The sequence below is a fragment of the Lontra canadensis genome, unplaced genomic scaffold (genome assembly GCF_010015895.1).
Source record: "Lontra canadensis isolate GAN:19392208 unplaced genomic scaffold, GSC_riverotter_1.0 scaffold194, whole genome shotgun sequence".
NCBI classification, from domain to species: Eukaryota; Metazoa; Chordata; class Mammalia; order Carnivora; family Mustelidae; genus Lontra; species Lontra canadensis.
The window spans coordinates 1,524,779-1,546,124 of record NW_022631188.1 but is presented as its reverse complement, the minus strand read 5'-3'; the positions used below and the strand labels follow the sequence as shown (position 1 = coordinate 1,546,124).

Here is a 21,346-nt window from a genome sequence, read left to right as displayed (position 1 = left end):
GGGCACACCTCCCAATGCCACCATTGTACCCAGGGAGCGGTGCACGCTGCTTCTGCAGTGACGTCCTTCAGATACGTGGTGGCTTTCCAGATACGCATATTTCTGATGGCCTGGGCACTTTCAGGTGTGCTCTTAAAGTGGACACGAAGATTCGAGCTTCTTGATTTGCATGATTTTGTAGGGTTTTCTGGGTTAAGTGAATAGTGAGCTATTTTCAGAGATAACCTCAGACTGCTTATGGGGCGAGCTATATTTTATGCTAAACTATGCTTATTGACATCTATTGTGTCTGTATGATTAAAAAAATACAATAATACACTGTGTGGGGGTGTGTTACTGTGTACAGCTCTCCAAATCTGCATTTTCGGCAAAGTCACACTTTTACTCGCAGCTTAAAATCAGATGTGGTAGAAACAATCACACTACAAGGGCGCCTGGGTGGCTCAGTGGGTTAAGCCTTTGTCTTCAGCTCAGGTCATGATACCAGGGTTCTGGGATCAAGACCCACATCAGACTCTCTGCTCAGTGGGGAGCCTGCTTCCCCCTCTCTCTCTGCAAACCTCTCTGCCTACTTGTGATCTCTCCCTCTCTGTCAAATAAATAAATAAAAATATTTAAAAAAAATTTTTTTTAAAAAAAGAAACAGTCACACTACAGAAATCAGCAAACAGGACAAATCATACTTTTCTGCCTGTAGTACCAACACATGCTGTCCACGTCCCTTTGGGCCACATTACGATGCCAGAGTTGATATGGTAACATTAATGTATAGTTGTACACATATCATGCAGAGGCAAACTGCTCCTCATCCTCCATCCTGACAGTATTTAAAAACACATTCATCAGTAGCCAAGAGCCACATGTCAGTGCCCCAAACTGTGTTAATTAGGCATGACAGCTACTGTTAGGACAACCACCTGGTTGAGTTCCTCATGGCATACTGTCACCTTCCAGGATCTGGTCTGGTATTTGTAGGGACCAGAGGGGTCAATGAAGGAGACAGGATAGGAACAACCAGCTCCTGCATCCACTTAAGTGGCATCAACCTCCACCATTTCCTTTGGACTGTGATATTGCTCTAGACTTAGTGTCTTTGTGGAGAAGGGGATACAGATTTGGGGCTCCCACTCAGCCTCCTCCTACCATGTCACTTACTCCACTGGTCCAAAAACAAATGTGGCGATTCTGCCAAATACCGGGTGTTCCAACTAGACATTCAGGGACTATAAGAATGACTACTAAGGGACGCCTGGGTGGCTCAGTTGGTTGGGTGACTCTTTGGCTCAGGTCATGATCCTGGAGTCCTGGGATTGAGTCCCATATTGGGCTTCCAGCTCCATGGGGAGTCTAATTCTCCCTGTGACCTTCTCCCCTCTCATGCTTTCTCTCTCAAATAAAGAAATAAAATGTTTAAAAAAAAAAAAGAATGACTACTAGGTAGGTCCACAGACTTCACAGAGCCACTGTGATTTGGGCCAGGGTGCCACTGATCAGCCGATCCCATGATCCCCTACTGCAACGAAGGACAGGCATGTTCATGACTCAGCTACGCTGTATGACCCTTAGACTGTTCCAGCCTTAGGGTTTTGTAGTTCTGTGCTGCTGCAATCAGTCCAACTCAGAAAGAAGTCGATGGGACAGAAGGAAGTTGAGCACTTTAAAAGTAGGATCCTACATAGTTGGATCAGAGTCTTAGGGGAATATCTAGAAGCCTGGGGGACTCTCTGGAGTGGGAGGGTGGAGACTTCCTTGTTCTTCCTGACAGAAAGAAGCAGTGGGGGACCTCTTTACCCTCACAGGGATAAATGGTGGTGCCATTCCTCTAAATAGTCCCCTGCCTCTCTACAATAATCAGGGGCTAATTGTCTTTTGACTATGGGACCCTAGGGTTTTAATAAAATTAATGAGCTCTTTCCCCCATGGGATGGGAGTCATGCAATCTCCCTCCAGCACCAGATCAACACTTTCACCTCCTATGCCCATGAAATAGCCTACCTTCTCCCCAGCCAAGGGAAAGGCTGTTCACAAGCAGGGGCCTCAGACCTCTGGGGCCTCCCCTTCCCTGCAGGGACGTGGTGGGCTGAGGTTGGCACGCAGCCCCTGCAGCCAGCCCACTTAGGTTCAGATGTCAGCTCTTGTGCTCACTGATCGGACTGAGGCAAGGGATCTCATCTGTCTCTGCTTCAGACTCTACGTCAAAGGGAGAGGGCGCCCAGAGTCACTGTGTGGGTGATGAGAGGTGTGCTGGTGTTTGGCAACCAGCTTAGCTGGGGCAGGTACAGCCCCCCATTGAAGGGCTGGCCAATTTCTGTGGCATAAATATTCCCACAATGGCTAAGCCAAGCTACCAATGGTTTAACTCTCTCTCACAAAAGTCCCCAAAATTTAACAGTCAGTAGCTGTTATGAGCCAGTTCCAGCACATCTCATGTCCGTATGCCTAGAGAAGTGCCTGCTGGCAAGCATTAGCAACCCTCCATAAGACCAGGGACCCAAGGGCCCATTCCAGGCTACCCACTCCTCTCTGGTACGTCTCCCTCTTGATGTCCACAAGGAGGCACCAGTGGAGAGTTTTGCCATCACAGGCAGCAGAGGAGACTTCTTTTTGCCCTCTTAACATTTTTAATAACAATAAACCACTCAAAAGAAGAGATAATAGGACTTACACTTTTACATTACAAAGGAATTTCATTTTTTCATCAATATTGGTATTTACATAATAGCCTGGAATTGTAAAATGAAAAATCAAGCCAAAGCAAAACAAAAGAGAAACCATGTTAAAGTAAAAGGCAAAATGGTGATACTTTACATATGAAATAGAAAATGAAATTGATGGGCAGACAAATTCTGATTCTGCAACAGATGAATACAAAGACTTCTAAGGGATTCACCTCAATCGAACATGTTAATTAATGAAAATAACAGCATTATCTGGAGGCAAAAGTTCTGGACTCAGTAGGTGGAAGTAAGAACCACAAATCAACGAAACATCATCATCAGGACCCTGCTTCCGTTCTACTATCTTTAATGAAGGAAGTAGTGAAAGAGGTGGTAATCCATCTTCAGGATGGGTAAAAAAGTTCAGGACCCTTAGCAGGAAGTGTTGGAAATTCCAAAAGACACTTCATGCCCTTGCTTATTTCTTATTTTGTTACCCTTAGCCTATCCATACTCACAGACAACCAGACTATGCTCAATGGCCTATCAATGAACTTATAAATTACTATATACTGGTGTTATGGATGATAAGTATTATTTGGGGTATACAGATACTAATAAGCAGGACTAAACCACAGAATTTATGACAAATCTCTCAGCCTTCCAAAGGCAATAAGTTTTTAAAATATACTCAGGGTAAATATTAAACAAAACAGTTTAATAAACCATATTCATTTTTATTCCCAGCTAAATTTTATTTCATTTTTTTATTATTATTATGTTCAGTTAGCTAACATACAGTACATCATTAGTTTTTGATGTAGTGTTCAATGTTTCATTAGTTGCATGTAATACCCAGTACTCATCACAACACGTGCCCTCCTTATTGCCCATCACCCAGCTACCCCATCCCTCCACCCACCTCCCCTCCAACAACTCTTTGTTTCCTAGGGGTTAAGAGTCTCTCCTGGCTTTTCTCCCTCTCTGATGGCTTCCCGTTCAGTTTTCCCTCCCTTCCCCCATGGTCCTCCATTCTATTCTTTCTGTTCCACATATGAGTGAAACTATACAGTTGTCTTTCTCTACTTGACTTATTCAGCTCAGCATAATAACCTTCCAGTTCCATCCACGTCAATGTAAATGACAAGTATTCATCCTTTCTGATGGCTGAGGAATATCCATTGTATATATGAACCACATCTTCTTTATCCATTCTTCTGTTGAAGGGCATCTCAGCACCTTCCACAATTTGGCTATTGTGGACATTGCTGCTATGAACATTGGGGTGCAGGTGCCCTTTCAAATCAGTACATTTGTATCTTTAGGGTAAATACCTAGTAGTGCAATCCTGGGTCATAGGGTAGCCTATTTTTAACATCCTGAGGAACCTCCATACTGTTTTCCAGAGTTGCTGTACCAGCTCACATTCCCACCAACAGTGTAAAAGGGTTCCCCTTCTCCATATCCTCACCAATATTTGTTGTTTCCTGTCTTGTTAAATTTTGCCATTTCAACTGGTGTAAGGTGATATCTCAATGAGGTTTTGATTTGTCTTTCCCTGACGGCTAGTGATATGGACGATTTTGTCATGTGTCTGTCGGCCATTTGCATGTCTTCTTTGGAGAAGTGTCTGCTCATGTCTTCTGCTTCTTTCTTGAGTGGATTATCTGTTTTTGGGGTGTTGAGTTTGAGAAGTTCTTTATAGATCTTGGATACCAGCCCTTTATCTGAAATGTCATTTGCAAATATGTTCTCCCATTCTGTGCGTTGTCTCTTTGTTTTGTTGATTGTTTCCTTTGCTGTGCAGAAGCTTTTTTAAAAAATATTTTATTTATTTATTTGACAGACAGAGATCACAAGTAGGCACAGAGACAGGCAGAGAGAGAGGAGGGGAAGCAGGCTCCTCACTGAGCAGAGAGCCCGATGCAAGTCTTGATCCCAGGACCCTGGGATCGTGACCTGAGCTGCAGGCAGAGGCTTTAACCCACTGAGCCACCCTGGCGCCCCTGTGCAGAAGCTTTTTATCTTTTTGTTTCCCTTGCCTTTAGAGATGTGTCTTGCAAGAAGTTGCTGTGGTCAAGGTGGAAGAGGTTGCAACCTGTGTTCTCCTCTAGGATTTTTATGGATGCCTGTCTTACAGGGAGGTCTCTCATCCATTTTGAGTTTATCTTTGTGTATGGAGTCCAAGAATGATCCAGTTTCATTCTTCTTTATGTGGCTGTCCAATTTTCTCAGCACCATTTATTGAAGAGACTGTCTTTTTTCCATTGGATATTCTTTCCTGCTTTGTCAAAGATTAGTTGACCATAGAGTTGAGCATCCATTTCTGGGCTCTCTATCCTGTTCCATTGATCTATTTGTCTGTTTTATGCCAATACCATGCTGTTTGGTGACCACAGCTTTGTAACAAAGCTTGAAGTCAGGCATTGCTATGCCCTTAGCTTTGGTTTTCTTTTTCAGCATTCCCTGGCAATTCAGAGTCTTTTCTGGTTCCATACAAGTTTTAGGATTTTTGGCTACAGCTCTGGGAAAATGTCGATGGCATTTTGATAGAAATGGCATTGAATGTGTAGTTTGCTCTGGGTAGCATAGACATTTTCACAGTGTTTATTCTTCCAACCCATGAACAAAGAATATTTTTCAATCTCTTTGTGTCTTCATCAATTTCTTTCATAAGTGTTCTGTAGTTTCTAGAGTATAGTATGTTTACCTCTTTGGATACATTTATTCCTAGGTATCTTATGGATTTTTGTGCTATTGTAAATGGGATGGATTCATTAATTTCTCTTTCTTCTGTCTTGTTGGTGGTGTACAGAAATGCAACTGATTTCTGTGCATTGCTTGTGTATCCTGTCACATTGCTGAATTGCTGTATGAGTTCTAGTAATTTAGGGTTGGAGTCTTTAGGGTTTTCTACACAGAGTATCATGTCATCTGGGAAGGGTGAGACTTCTTGACTTCTTCTTTGCTGATTCAGATGCATTTTATTTCTTTTTGTTATCTGATTGCTGAGGCTAGGACTTCTAGTACTATGTTGACCAGCAGTGATGATAGTGGACAGCCCTGCCATGTTGCTGACCTTAGGGAAAAGCTATCAGTTTTTCCCCATTGAAGATGATATTTGCTGTGGGTTTGCCATAGATGGCTTTTATGATATTGAGGTATGTACCCCCTACCATACATTGTGAAGAGTTTTGATCAAGAAAGGATGCTGCATTTTGTCAAATGCTTTTTCAGCACCTATGGAGAGTATCATATGGTTCTTGTTCTTTCTTTTACTAACATATTGAATCACATTGATTGATTTGCAGATGTTGAACCAACTTTGCAGCCCAGGAATAAATCCCACTTGGTCATGGTGAATAATCCTTTTACTGTACTGTGGGATCCTATTGGCTAGTACTTTGGTGAGAATTTTTGCATCCATGTTCATCAAGGATATTCTCCTTTTTGATGCAGTCTTTGTCTGGTTTGGGGATCAAGGTAATGCTGACCTCATAAAATGAGTTTGGAGGTTTTCCTTCCATGTCTATTTTTTGGAACAGTTTCAGGAGAACAGGTGTTAATTCTTCTTTAAATGTTTGGTAGAATTCCCCTGGGAAACCGTCTGGCCCTGGGCTCTTGTTTCTTGGGAGATTTTTGATGACTGCTTCCATCTCTTTACTGGTTATGGGTCTGTTCAGGTTTTCTATTTCTTCCTGATTTAGTTTTCATAGTTTATATGTCTCTAAGAAGGCATCCATTTCTTCCAGATGGTCAAATTTGCTGGTGTATGTTGCTCATAATATGTTTTCATAGTTGTATTCCTTTGGTGTTGGTTGTGATCTCTCCTCTTTCATTCATGATTTTATTTATTTGGGTCCTTTCTCTTTTCTTTTTGATAAGTCTGGCCAGGGGGTTATCAATCTTATTCTTTCAAAGAACTAGCTCTTAGTTTTGTTGATCTGTTCTATTGTTTTTTTGGTTTCTATTTCATTGATTTCTGCTCTGATCTTTATTATTTCTCTTCTCCTCTGGGCTTCAGCTTTCTTTGCTGTTCTTTCTCCAGCTCCTCTAGGTGTAGGGTTAGGTTGTGTACTTGAGATCTTTCTTGTTTCTTGAGAAAGGCTTGTATTGCTATATACTTTCCTCTCAGGACAGTCTTTGCTGCATCCCAAAGATTTTGAACAGTTGTGTTTTCATTTTTATTTGTTTCCATGATTTCTTTTTTTTGAAATTTGTTTCGATGGTTTTTTTAATTCTTCTTTAATTTCCTGGTTGACCCATTTTTTCTTTAGTAGGATGCTCTTTAATCTCCATGTATTTGAGTTCTTTCCAATTTTGCTCTTGTGGTTGAGTTCTAGTTTCAAAGCATTGTGGTCTGAAAATATACAGAGAATGATCCCAATATTTGGTACCAGTTGAGTCCTGATTTGTAACCCAGGATGTGATCTATTCTGGAGAATGTTCCATGTGCACTAGAGTACAATGTGTATTTTGTTGCTTTGGGATGGAATGCTCTGAATGTATCTGTAATGTCCATCTGATCCAATGTGTCATTTGAAGACTTTATTTCCTTGTTGATCTTTTTTTTTTAAGATTTTATTTATTTCTTTGAGAGCGAGATCACAACTAGGCAGAGAGGCAGACAGGGGTGGGGGAAGCAGGCTCCTTGCTAAACAGAGAGCCCAACATGGGGCTTGATCCCAGGACCCCAAGACCATGACCTGAGCTGAAGACAGGGGCTTAACCCACTGAGTCACCCAGGCCCCTCTCCTTGTTGATCTTTTAATTAGATGATCTGTCCATTTCAGTGAGGGGAGTGTTAAAGTCTCCTACTATTATTGTATTATTGTTGATGTGTTTCTTTGATTTTGTTATTAGTTTTTTGTATAATTGGCTCCTCCCATATTAGGGTCATAGACATTTAAAATTATTGGTGTCTTCTTGTTGGATAGACCCTTTAAGTATGATATACTGTCCTTCCTCATCTCTTATTATAGTCTTTGGCTTAAAATCTAATTTATCTGATATAAGGATTGCCACCCCAGCATTCTTTTGATGTTCATTAGCATGATAAATGGTTTTCCACCCCCTTACTTTAAATCTGGAGGTGTCTTTGGGTCTGAAATGGGTTTCTTGCAAACAGCATATTGATTGGCCTTGTTTTTTAATTTAATTTTATATATTTATTTGACAGAGAGAGCAAGAGACACAAGCAGGCAGAGCAGCAGAGGGAGAGAGAGAAGCAGGCTACCCACTGAGCAGGGAGCCCAATGCAGGGCTCAATTCCAGGGCCCTGGGATCATGACCCTGGGATCAGGACCCTGGGATCATGAGCTAAAGGCAGTCATTTAATCAACTGAGCCACCCAGGTGCCCCTGGGTCTTGTTTTTTTTTTAAATCCATTCTGATACCTCATGTATTTTGATTGGGGCATTTAGCCCATTTACATTCAGGGTAACTACTGAAACGTATTAATTTAGTACCACTATATTGCCTGTAAAGTGACTGTTACTGTGTATTGTCTCTGTTCCTTTCTGTTCTTAGGCTCTCTCTTTGCTAAGAGGACCACTTTCAATATTTCCTTTTGGTGTTTGCAAATTCTTTTCATTTTTGCTTGGCCTGGAAGCTTTTTGTTTCTCCTCTGATATTCAATGACAGCCTAGCTGGATATATTATTCTTGGCTGCATGTTTTTCACATTTAATGCTCTGAATATATCATGCCAATCCTTTCTGGCCTGCCAGGTCTCTATGGACAGGTCTGATTCCAATCTAATATTTGTAACATTGTATGTTACTGACCTCTTGTCCTGAGCTACTTTCAGGATTTTCTCTTTGTCACTGAGACTTGTAAGTTTTACTATTAGATGATGGGGTGTTAACATTTTTATTGATTTTGAGGGGGGTTCTCTGTGCCTCCTGGGTTTTGATGCTTGTTTCATTCCCCAAATTAGAGCAGTTATCTGCTATAATTTGCTCCAATATACCTTCTGCCCCTCTCTCTCTTTCTTCTTCTTCTGAGATCCCAATTATTCTAATATTGTTTCATCTTATGGCATCACTTTTCTCTTGAATTCTCCCCTCGTGATCCAGTAGTTGTTTATCTCTCTTTTTCTCAGCTTCTTTATTCTCCTTCATTTGGTCTCCTATATCATTAGTTCTCTCTCTGCCTCATTTATCCTAGCAGTAAGAACCTCCATTTTTTATTGCACCTTCTTAATAGCTTTTTAAATTTCAATTTGGTTAGATTTTAGTTCTTTTATTTCTCCAGAAAGGGATTTTATTTATTCAGAAAGGGATTCTCTAGTATAGTCTATGCTTTTTTCAAGCCCAGCTAGTATCCTTTTTTTTAAAGATTTATTTATTTATTTATTTGACAGACAGAGATCACAAGCAAGCAGAGAAAAGGAGGGGAAGCAGGCTCCCTGCCAAGCAGAGAGCCTGATGCTGGGCTCGATCCCAGGACCCTGGGATCATGACCTGAGCCAAAGGCAGAGGCTTTAGCCCACTGAGCCACCCAGGCACCCCCAAGCTAGCATCGTCATTCTTAAGTCTAGTTCTGACATCTTACTAATGTCCATATTGATTAGGTCCCTAGCAGTCAGTACTCCATCTTGTTTGTTTGTTTGTTTGTTTGTTTTTAAGATTTTATTAATTTATATTCCAGAGAGAGCTCAAGATTACAAGCAGGCTCTCTGCTCTTGTGGGACTTGATGTGGAGGAGCCCAATGTGGGACTCAATCCCACAGCCCTGGGACCATGACCTGAGCTGAAGGCAGATGCTTAACCAACTGAGCCACCCAGGTGTCCCTCTTGTTCTTTTTTTTTTTTTTTTTGGTGAGTTTTTCCACCTTGTCATTTTGTCCAGAGAAGAATAGATGAATGGGAGAACAAAATGCTAAAATGGTAACAACAACCCCAGAAAAATATACACTAACCAAATCAGAAGAGACTCAAAACTGGGGGCAGAAGAAAGGGGAAGGAAAAAAAAAATTTAGGCTGGTGAATAGAACAGAGCCACATGCTTGATTTTGAATGTATTATGGTCTGTTAGAAGAAATGGCCTCCCAAAATTTTAAAGAAAGAAAAACTTAAATATATACAAAAATAAGGGTAAACATGATGAAGGAATAGATTATGACTGTAAAGATGAAAATTAAAAAGATTTTACAGGGGCGCCTGGGTGGCTCAGTGGGTTAAAGCCTCTGCCTTTGGCTCGGGGCATGACCCCAGGGTCCTGGGATGGAGCCCTGCATCAGGCTTTCTGCTCAGCAGGGAGCCTGCTTCTTCCTCTATCTCTGCCTGCCTCTCTGCCTACTTGTGATCTCTGTCTGTAAAATAAATAAATAAATAAAATCTTTAAAAATTAAGATTTTATAAAAAGAATTGGAAAAGAAGTTGGCTGAAAAAAGAAAAAAAAGTAGAGAATGTGACCAGCCTAGAGACTAGACCAAAGCCATACACTAGATTTAAGGTATATTTTGGCCTGTTGGAAGAAACTGTATCCCAAAATTTAAAGAAAGAAAAATTTACACGAATACAAAAAGTAAGGTTACGTACAATGAAGGGATAGACTATGACTATAAAAATGAACATTATAAAAGGTATCGATAAGGGATGCCTGGATGGCTCAGTTGGTTAAGCAACTGCGTACAGCTAGGGTCATGATCCTGGAGTCCTGGGATCGAGTCCCGTATCAGGCTATCTACTCAGGAGGAAGTCTGCTTCTGCCTTTGACCCTCTCCCCTCTCATGCTCTCTCTCTCACTCTCTCAAGTAAATAAATAAAACGTTTTAAAAAATAAAAAATAAAAAGGTATTGATAAGATAAACTAGTTAAAATAGGAAAGAGGAAAAATTCAAAAAAATTGAAAAAGAGAAAAGTAAAATTTTTAAAAATTTAACTTTGACAGACTAAAGGATCATGGGGGAAAATCCATGAATTCTATGTGTTGCATTCCTGTATCTCTGGAATTCCACCATTTTCATTGATCTGTGAACTTGGTCTTGGCTGGATGTTCTTGCTGATCTTCTGGGGGAGGGGCCTGTCACCATGACTCTCAAATGTCTTTGCAGAACTGCACCACCCTTGCCAGGGGCCAGGCTAAGCAATCTGTGTGGTTATGGTCTTGGGAGCTTTTGTTCCCTGAGCGCTTTCTGTAGAGTTCCGGCAGACAGGAAAGAAAATGGTGGCCTCCCAGTCTCCCACCTGGAGGAGCCAAGAGCTCAGGGCCCCACTCCTCAGTGCACCCTCAGAGAAAAGCGTTCAATCCCTCCCGTCTCCCTGGTTTCTGGCCACACTCTTAGCTCATCTGGCATGTAGCCGAGCGTTTCTGTCTCAGGCGCATGGCCCTGTTTGGAGTCTCCAGACCCAGCAGATTCCTGCCATGCCCTCCCACGCCACTCCTCCTGGAGAAGGAGGGGGTGTCCCCAGATCTGCCACTTGTGGGGTCCCTGCTCCAAGAGCAGTGGCCGAATGTGCCTTGGATCACAATTTAAGGTAAGCCCAAGGTGAGAGCCGTCGCCTCGGCTCCATCTCTGCAGCCGGCTTCCCCACTCTGATGCCTGGGGGCTCTGTCACACTCAGACACCCCTGGTCTTTCTGTGACCCCACGGGTCCTGAGACCACACTGTCCCCGCGAGGGCTCCACCCCCGCTTAGCCTCCGGGGCCACGTCTCTCAGTGGAGCACACTTCTAAAAGTTCAGATTTTGTGCTCCGCTGCTCTACCACTTGCTGGGAGCTGGCCCCTACCCCACCCCGAGGTCTATCTTCCTGTATGTCGCCTTGGCTTCACTTCACACATCCTACCTACCAGAAAGGGGTCGTTTTTCTGTTCCTAGAGTTGCTGCTCTTCTCTTCAATCTCTTGTTGAGTTTGTAGGTGTTCAGAGTGGTTGGATAACTATCCAGCTGGATCCCTCTGGACCAGACAAAATTTAGGTCTCTTACTCCTCCGCCATCTTGCTCCTCCTCTGAAAAGCTCTCAGCTTTTCCCTGTTGAGAATGATACTTCCTGTGGGCTTTTCATAGATAGCTTTTATGTTATTGAATTATGTGCCCTCTATCCCAATATTTTGAAGAGTTTTAATCAGGAAAGGATGCTGTATTTGGTCAAATGCCTTTTCTGCATTAATTGAGAGGATCATAAGGTTCTTATCTCTTCTTTTGTTAATGTGACCCATCGCACTGGCAGAGAGGATTTTAATCTGACTGACGGTGAGTAGAGAATTTGTTCTTTTCCTAGGAGACATCAGCTCCTACAGTGGAGCACCAGAGTGGATTAACCACGGTCTACACTCCTGGCCCTGGCACCCACTGGCTGGGTCACCTCAGCCATGTCTTAACCTCTGAAACTGTTTACTTCCTGATACAGATGGAGTAAGAGCATCTTGTTTGCAGGGCTGCTGAGAGATCCAGGTGATTGGGCAGCTGTGAGGCGTGTAGGGAGCATTCCACACCTCCTGGTTACTAATAGCTCTAGATCATCACAAACTCCTTTGTGTTGGCCCCCTCCCCCCACCGGTGCCCTGGCTCCCAGTACACTGCTGGCTGGTGCTCATGGAGCCCAGGGAAGGATCAAATGCAGAAACCACTGAATGACTGTGTCAGGGGGAAGAGCCAGGAGCAAAATGGTAAGTGAGAGAGTGGAGAAGACAGAGACAGGGAGAAAAAGTGAGGAGTCACTAAGGAGAGGCCATTCTACAGAGACTCGGGAAGGAGGTAGGGGAGCACCAGGAGAATGATAAATTCAGAAATGCAAACAAAGTGATTAGGGTGAGAGCTGAGGAACAACAAGAACTCCAGGCTGCTGTTTCAGTGATAGTAACTGCACATCACAAAGAAAGCAAAGGAGGGGAGACTGCTTCTTGGCATGAGGTTTTGTTTGGGGGTGATGAGATGTTCTGGAGGCTGATAGTATTGGTTGCACAATAGCGAATATACTAAAACCACTAAATTATACATTTTTAATTGGGTCTATGTAAACTCTATCTCCAGACAGAAAAAGGAATAACAGGAAATGCAGCGTGCTGGTCCGATCTGGGGCGTGCGCACAAGGGAGCACCAAAGATACTCGAAACGTGCTCAGTCCTTCACGGTCATGCCAGGGGTTGATTTTCTTACTCATTAAACTGTAGAGATGTGCTTTACTTATGCTTTTTTGAATGTATAAAAATATGACAAAAATTTAAAATGTGTCCTATGAGGGAGAAAAGCATGGGAGAAAAAGTACAAACCGAGGAAGATACTGGAGCAGAAATATCTAGAAGGAGTTGCAGCGGGATGGGAGCCTGTGTCAGAAGATGCTCAGGCCACCCTGCAGGCTGCCCAGACACTTCTGCCAGCGGGCCCCACCCCAAGCCCTCCCTGATGCTGGAGGTCGGCTCTGGCTGGGGAGCTGCCAATGGCCTCAGGCTCCTGCCCCAGCTCTGACTTGGCCTTCTATGCCCAATGTTTCTCCTTTTTTATAGAAAACATACACTCACCTCCCCCAGGATGCTTTCCCTGATATAGCCAACCAAACTGGTCCTTCGCCGCCCATAGACCCTATTCCCTCACTCAGTATGCTGGTATCCCGACCTTGAAGGCTCAGGGTCTTTGATAATGTCTCTGTGAACTGCTCAGTGGTTTTAATATGCTTGGAGTCATGCCTGCCTCCCACCTGTAAGCCTCTCAGGGCAGTGACTGAACATGTGGGGCAGTCCCCCCAGCCAGAGAGCTGGCTCAGCTACTTGAGCAACCAAACTGCTCTGTGAATGGGGTCGTTACACACAAAGGGAAAACCTCTCTCACAGATACAACACTCCGTCTCTAAGGCTCCCCTGCCAAAAAGATGCACAGAATATATGTGGTATAAAGAGCTCCACGACAGTCACCTGACAGAGAAATGATGAACTCTACGTAGATAGCTTATAATCTGAAAATCCGCTTGAAAACACATGACTTTGCTGGCTCTTCCAACAAACATAAGGACAACGAGACACTCAACACCTAGAACAGGACGCAGAGGCACTCCGCACAGGCGGTGCTGAAGTGCTCCGCCAGCTCACGCCTGCATGCTTCCCACCAGCCTCCTTTGTGCTCAGCCAGCAGCCCAAGGCCCCAGCAGACAGCTCTGTCCATCTGTCAGCACGTCCGGCTGCCCTCACGCCCGCTAGACCACACTGACCCGGACGGGAAGGGAAGGAGCTGCTGAGGGTGGTGTGCCGGGAAAGGACGCTGGTGAGAAGAGGGGAAGAGAAAGGTGCACCTGCTGTGACCTGACCAGTACCAGCTGGGGTCTCAGACGATAGCTCGGAACATCCCTCCAGACTGGGGCAGGAAGAGGTCATGGCCACCCAGAGCTCCCCTGGCGGCTTCCTCCTTCTGGGTTTCTCTGAACGCCCAGGACTTGAAAGAATCCTCTTCACGGTTGTCCTCCCTTCCTACCTTCTGACTCAGGTGGGCAACACCCTCACCATTCTGCTGTCCATGCAGGACCCCAAGCTCCACTCCCCAATGTACTTTTTCCTCTCCGACCTGTCCTTCTTGGACCTCCGCTTCACCACGAGTTCCATCCTCCAGATGCTGGTCAACCTCTGCGGCCCAAAACCCATCAGCTTCCTTGGCTGCTCTGTTCAGCTCTTCATCTTTCTGTTCCTGGGGACCACTGAGTGCACCCTCCTGACAGTGATGGCCTCCGACTGCTATGTGGCCACCTGCCAGCACCCCCACTACACCACCATCATCCAGCCCTGCTGGTGCCAGCAGCTGGCATCCGTGGCCGGAGTCATCGGGCTGCTGGAGTCAGTAGTCCAGACACCACCCCCTCTCCGCCTGCCCCTCTCTCCGCATCGGCAGATGGATGACTTCGTGTGTGAGGTCCCAGCTCTAATCACGTTGTCCTGTGGGAACACTACCTACAATGAGACCCAGAGGGCTGTGGCCCGCGTCCTCATCCTGCTCGTGCCCCTCAGCCTCATCCTTGTCTCTTACTGTGCCATTGCCCAAGCAGTGCTGAGGATTAACTCCGCGAAAGAGTGGAGGAAGATGTTTGGGACCTTCTCCTCCCATCTCACAGCAGTCACCCTCTGGTACAGCTCAGTCATTGCCATCTACCTCCAGCCCCAGAGTTCCTATGCTCACAAATGGGGCAAGTTCTTTGGTCTCTTCTATGCCGTGGGCACTCCAGCACTTACCCTCTCACCTGAGGAACAAGGAAGTCAAGAGAACCTCCAGGAGGTTGCTGGGGAAGGACAGGGACACAAGGCAGAGCTGAGTGCTGGTCCATGAGCTTCCCAGTCCAGAGGAGGTCCTCGTGCCGTTGGCAGGAAGCCTGGGTTCCCCACGCCTGTGCCCTCCCCCACGGTGCCGCGCTAGTGGATGATGGCCACGTGTGTGCATGCAGGTGTGCTTGCATGTGCCCTACCTGTAAGGCAGGGACTAGAAGTGGGCTGAGGTGGGAAAGGCACCGATATGTGAAACAGGAGAGATTTCAGATTATCTCCTCTTTGATCTATTTTGTCTTTAATGGTCTTTGCCTTCACCATGATGTGCCTACACCATCTGACCTAATGGTTTCACACCCATTTCTGATCCCTGCCACACCATTTTGCTTCTCCCTTCAGTTTTTCCCACACTTCCTTCTGTGTGTTTGCATTGTTCATTCATTTAATCCTCCCAAATGACAGCAGGAAGGGGAGCTGAGGCCAGGCAAGCTCTGAAACCAGACCAGGAACACAGACTTTAGATCTAAGATCTAAGCCATGCAACCTCTCTTAGGGTACTCAGATGTCCCCGCACCTTCAGCCTGGGAACAGAGCAGCCTCGGGACAGAGAGGGGAGAGTCACTTGAGTGCCTGCATTTCACACACACACACACACACACACGCACACACACACCATGGGTCACATCAGCACCTGCATTTTACCCCCCTATCCCCACCTTAGAGGTCACCTCGGCACCAGCATTGCTTTCCCTGGTGTCCACGGGACACCTTGGTGTGGACATTCCTTCCTCCAGCATCCACAGGTCACCTCAGTGTGGACATTCCTTCTCTCAGCGTCCACAGGTCACCTTGGTGCCTCCATTCCTTCCCCTGGCATCCACAGGCAATCTTGGTGTGGACATTCCTTCCCCTGGCATCCATGGGTCACCTCAGTGTGGACATTCACTCCCCTGGTGTCCACAGGTCCCCTCAGTGTGGACATTCCTTCCCTTGGTGTCCAAGGGTCACCTCAGTCCCTCCATTCCTTCCCTCAGCACCCACAGGTCACCTTGGCTTCTCCATGCCTTCCCCCAGTGTCCACAGGTCATCTCGGTGCAGGCAATCCTTCCTCCAGCATCCATGGGTCACCTAGATTTCTCCATTCCTTCCCCAGCACCCATGAGTCACCTTGGCATGGACATTCCTTCCCCCACATGCACGGGTCACCTAGGGGCAGGCGTTTTCCTCTGGGCAGAGGAAAATCTCAGAGCCAGGAGCGCCCCCACCACGGGGACTGAGCAGGAACGTGTCCACCAGGTGGACCCACAGGGCTTCTCCTGGAGGTCATCATCAGCCCCGCAATCTGCTCAGACCGATGGAAATGGAGACATTGTCGTCACTGAGTGTGCACTGATTAGGGCACTTCAGGTACCATTTACGTGATTTACACGTATCGATGCATTTAATCCCTGCCACACCATGAGGTGGATCCTAGCTTTTTCAGATGCACAGAGTCTTTTTCATAAGACACAGAGCTAAGCAGCAGCTTCAGGTCAGCGATCTGTCCCCAGGAGGCCGACTCAAGTCTCTACGTCCTTAACCCTGTCTTTTGGTAGAAACAGCGCTTCTACTGCCCAGGTAAGAAGTCTCAGCTTCTCAGTAAACTTTGAGGAACTCATCCCAATCTAGAAACATATCTAAACCAATTTTGCAATCAAAGGAAGTTTCCTTCCTGGGAATAAGAATTTACTGAAGGCCTCAAAGCATCCCATGTGATCAAGATGCAGTAAGTGGTTGGACGTTTTGTTACAGCTCATGGTATGTGTTCCTGGCTTAGATGCCCCAGAAGGCTTCAGACTCCCAGAAGGCAAGGGCCAAAATGTTGCAGAAAATTGGCACCCAATTAATTCTATGAATGAATGAATGAATGAATGAATCTCTCCAAAGAATGCATATGGCTTTCTGGAGATCCTAATTGCACACATGCTGTCTCTCAGCTTTTCCGCAGCAATGACAACATCAAATTCTCTTTGGTGCATGCTGATGAAATAAGAAAATGGGAAAATCCTACTTTTATTCTAACCCCAACACAAAATGGCTTTGGCGGAACATTTTCTCCCTGCATCAGCACACAACAGCAGACTTAACTCCATGTTCATCTTAAGCCTCCCAGCAAGCCACAGGCAGTAACCTTATTGTCCCCTCATCCTCCTATCAGACCACGTCCTGATCTTAATGTAGATCCCCCAGCTGATATTAATATCCTAATCTCATCCCTGCAAGTACTACTGACCCTGATTTCACTTTTCAGATCCTGTCATTTCTTTTTCTCATGACCCTCCACCTTTTCTCACCCACACCCACTCTTCAGCTCTGGTCGCACAGAAGCCTGTGGGGGACACAACAAGAGCCTGACATGAAGCAGTCTGAAAGGGACTGTTTTAATGAAACCTGCCGTGTTGAATAAAGGGCTTAACACAGGCTTTAGAACTAGCATTTCAGTCTGAATTAATTCTCCATGTGACGTTATCTACTCAAAACGTCAGGAGAAAATCTATGCTAAACTTAACAATAACCCTCCAAGTGTGCAGGGAAGACAGAGATGGTCGGAGACAGATTTCCAGCTTACGTAACTGAGTGTGAGGCTGTTAGCCTTACGAGTCAAACCCACCAGTTATCTCACCAGCACGAGATGGGTTTACTCAAGGATTAAAAAAAAAAAAATGCAGGGGCGCCTGGGTGGCTCAGTGGGTTAAGCCTCTGCCTTCGGCTCAGGTCATGATCCCAGGGTCTCAGCAGGGAGCCTGCATCCCCCTCTCTCTGCCTGCCTCTCTGCCTACTTGTGATCTCTGTCTGTCAAATAAATAAATAAAGTCAAAAAAAAAAAAAAAAGGAATTGTAATCTAGGACAACCGAGATTCAGCAAAACAGTACCCAAGTCCAGGAAACACAGGAGAGTTACACTTTTTTCTTCTTAAGGATTAAAGGACTGAGTGGAGAATGCTGTTAGGAACTACCAGTCCATTGCGGTAAGCTGGGGATTCGAAGTGTGGTTGCTTTTCACTGCCTGAGCGGCTCTAGGGGCGGGGCTGAGAAGGCTCCCTCCAACCTGCCGGAATAGTAGAGGGGCGTCCACCCGAGAGCTCCCCTCCCTGTCTTCCTGTCAGGTCTGCTTGTCACCAGGAGAGGCAGGGCTGACAGCTCGCACTGTTGGCCTCACAGCCCAGTTGGGGTGAGCTCTCCCATCACCCCTCACAAGAAGCCCAGAACAAAAGAACAAAGTGCGTGAGTGCCTGGGTGTGTGGGAAGCAGAGGGTTCTTCCTAGAGGTCTGAACCTCTGCAGAGGGAGCAAAATTAATACGAAATATTTGCCAATGCCTCACGTGTAAAGAGCTAAAAGGTCTTGCGCATGAGTGACGCAGGAGCAGCAGGCAAGCTGAGGACAAAGCGGGCACTGGCGCCCCACCATCCCCCCGCCATGGGTATGTGTGACATCCTCAGGCACTCTGGCGGCCCTAAAGGAAGAACAAATAGTTAGTTTGTAGATCACAGTCCTGCAAGACGAGTCTCCCTCAGTTTACAAATGTCTTAGCGATCCACAAGAACAAAGCATTTCTATCAATGGCTTAGCTTACAGAAGGAAATGTGGATACAATTAAATGTCCTTGGAACCTGCAGCCCATGACAGATTCCTGAAGCAGGCAGAGTGCAATGTTTCTCCAGGAAGCTTCCTACTCTCTTCTTGTTAATGCCTTGCTAGAGGGGGAAACAACCTTAACTTCACAATGGCAAGGCCTCCCGGTATCCTGCAAGTCTTCTTTAACACAGGAAAATCCTTTTGAAACCCCCCTTTTCCTTACCTCCCCAACCCCATAGTATATAATCACCAGCCCTCCAAACCCGAAACCCCGGGACAGCAACTCTTTCTGCCCACGGGTCCTGTCCCTTTGCTTGGTACCGGCACAAAAACAGACATGTAGACCCATCATTTTGCACCAAAGACGTCTCAAGAATTCATTCTTGGCTCCAGACCGCACCCCAATGAACCTCACCTATATTCCAAAATCCCATCATGAGGCTGGGACGCTGTGGGAGAAGGGTCACCCCAGGGAACCGAATGATTGAGGAGGAAAGTAGGGATTGTGAACTGGATGAAACTGGAAAAAGGGATCCCTCCCCAATGCTTGAAGCCTGTAAGATTTAGGTCCCATGAGGACAGGCACGTACCTGCCCACCTAGTAAAGCACTTGAGTTGGAAGCCTTTAAGGGATGGCCTTCAAGAACTCGGTTTTAGCTGCCTACTCAAGTAGGGACAGCAGCTCCTTCTGACGGCCTCACTGAATCATGAGTAGACACGGGTGCACAGAGCCCAGCTCGCACTGCACCCCCCGGCCACCGGTGGAGCCAGGCTCCTATTCTCCTATGCAGAGTTAATCATACACCCCTGGAGGGTACCAAAGGTCACCTCCAAAAGAGGCCTCTTTGGCATGTGGATTATTTTGAGCTAAGGCCTGTTGAGGATTCAATAACAGGCAAAGTCTCCCTTTTGCAAAGCAAAATTACATTTCTAAAAGTGCCTTCCTCCCTGAACTCCCAGAGGAATCTTCATACCTTCTGTCAATGGGGAAGTCATTGACTTAAATCTGGGTAACAAACCGAACTATGCAACCCCCCTTCACTACTCCTTCCCTGACTTCCTTCCTTAGCTGTCCTCAACCACCCTTTCCCTTTGTTTGGCCTAAAGTGGTTAAGCCCCACCAATAACTGGCCGCTAGGGTCCCTCATCACTGGGGCCTCGTGTGTGTGTGTGTGTGTGTGTGTGTGTGTGTGTGTGTGTGTGTGTGGTGTGTGTGTGTGTGTGTGATGCAGTGTTCAAGATGTGCTTGACCATAGCATTGAGGGTCCATATCTGGGCTCTCTACTCTGTTCCACTGGTCTATGTGTCTGTTTTTTGTGCCAGTACCATGCTGTCTTGGTGATCACAGCTTTGTAATAGAGCTGGAAGTCAGGCAACGTGATGCCCCCAGCTTCAGTTTCTTTTTCGACATTTCCTTAGCAATTCAAGGTCTTTCTGGTTCCTTACAAGTTAGGGTAGCTTGTTCCAGCTCTATGAAAAATGCTGTTGGTATTTTGATCGGGATGGCATTGGAAGTGCACATTGCTCTGGGAAGCACAGACGTTTTCACTGTATGTATTCTTCCGATCCATGAGCATAGGATGCTTTTCCATCTCTTGTGTCTTCCCCCTCCATGTCTTTCATGAGACAGATCCTTTACCTCTTTGGTTAGGTTTATTCCCAGGTATCTTAGCTATTGTAAATGGAATTGATTCTCTAATTTCTCTTTCTACAGTTACATTCTTAGTGTACAGGAAAGCAACTGGTCCCTATACACAGTGGAATATTCCTCAGTCATCAGAAAGGATGAATACTCAACTTTTTTATTGACATGGATGGGACTGGAGGAGATCATCCTGAGTGAAATAAGTCAAAGCCTGGAAAAGGGGCTCCCGGTCCCTGTGCCCAAGCACGCAGCACCTGCCCAACAGGGCTGCCCGGGACCTGGGAGCTGATGACTGCCGAGCCCAGGACCCCATGTCGCTCTCCCACCTACCTTGTTTCTGAACTTGACCTGCTTGCACACTTCCTCTGCCTTCCCACATCGAGAACCGGCGTCCCATGAGGCCCAGAGGAGCAGCTGCCCCAGCAGCATCCCTAGTCAAAACTCGCTTATTGAGAAGACAACGAAACCAAGGCGGCACAGAGTGCTCCGAAATGCTGTTAGTGACCGAGTAGGCTGGCAGGCTCCGGGTGGCCCCACAGGCACTGCACACTCCGGCGGGCTCCGCAGTCCGAAAACCGGCTGAAGCCTGCCGGCAGCTGAGTCCCCACGGAACAGAGGCAGGGAGGGAGGGTGGCCGGGTGCTGCTCTCACCACTGCCCGCCACCCCCTGGGGCCTCCGCCAGCCCCCTCCTCTGCAGTTCCGGACTCCTGCTTGCAGAGGGGTCCAGCTCCCCAGGTCACAGCAGGACTTCTAATCCCGTGTAATGTACACCCAACCAAGTGCAAAGAAAGCCGGAGGCTATAATTCTGGTCTTCTCGCATCCACTGCGGGGCAGTTCTGAAGCCCATGGTTCACTTTCCAGTCGGCAGGCTTACCTACTCCACAGGCCTCTTGAGAACAGGACACGTGGGGAGAGGGGACTCATACTATGTCCCGCCAGCTTCAGCCGGAGAGCCCCGGTCCGCTGGTTTTCGAGCTCGGGTCTGGTACTTCCTCTGCACGGTCTGCGGAACTTCCGAAACTGGCTCCTGAACAGGCTGGTGAAATGGCAGGACCCACCCAACCCTCAGCTCTTTGCAAAAATGGGAGAATAGCTTAAGGAAAAAAAAAAAGCGCGGAAGAGAAAGAGGAAAGTCCAGGTGCCAAACACCCTTCTCTGCAAGGACACAAGATCTGTAAGAGCCTTGGCAAGCTTCCTTCCTTCGCTGACCACTCAGTACGTTCTTTCCTAGGACAG

The 21,346-nt window shown here is 46.3% G+C and overlaps 1 protein-coding gene across 1 annotated transcript; it reads left to right on the top strand.

The window, feature by feature from the left end:
• Positions 1 to 13,968: 13,968 nt before the first annotated feature.
• Positions 13,969 to 14,896, top strand: LOC116861278 (olfactory receptor 2H1-like). Its single transcript, XM_032847829.1, is given in 2 exon segments — positions 13,969 to 14,816; positions 14,818 to 14,896. Coding segments are annotated over 2 exon segments (927 nt in total).
• The last annotated feature ends 6,450 nt before the right edge of the window (positions 14,897 to 21,346 follow it).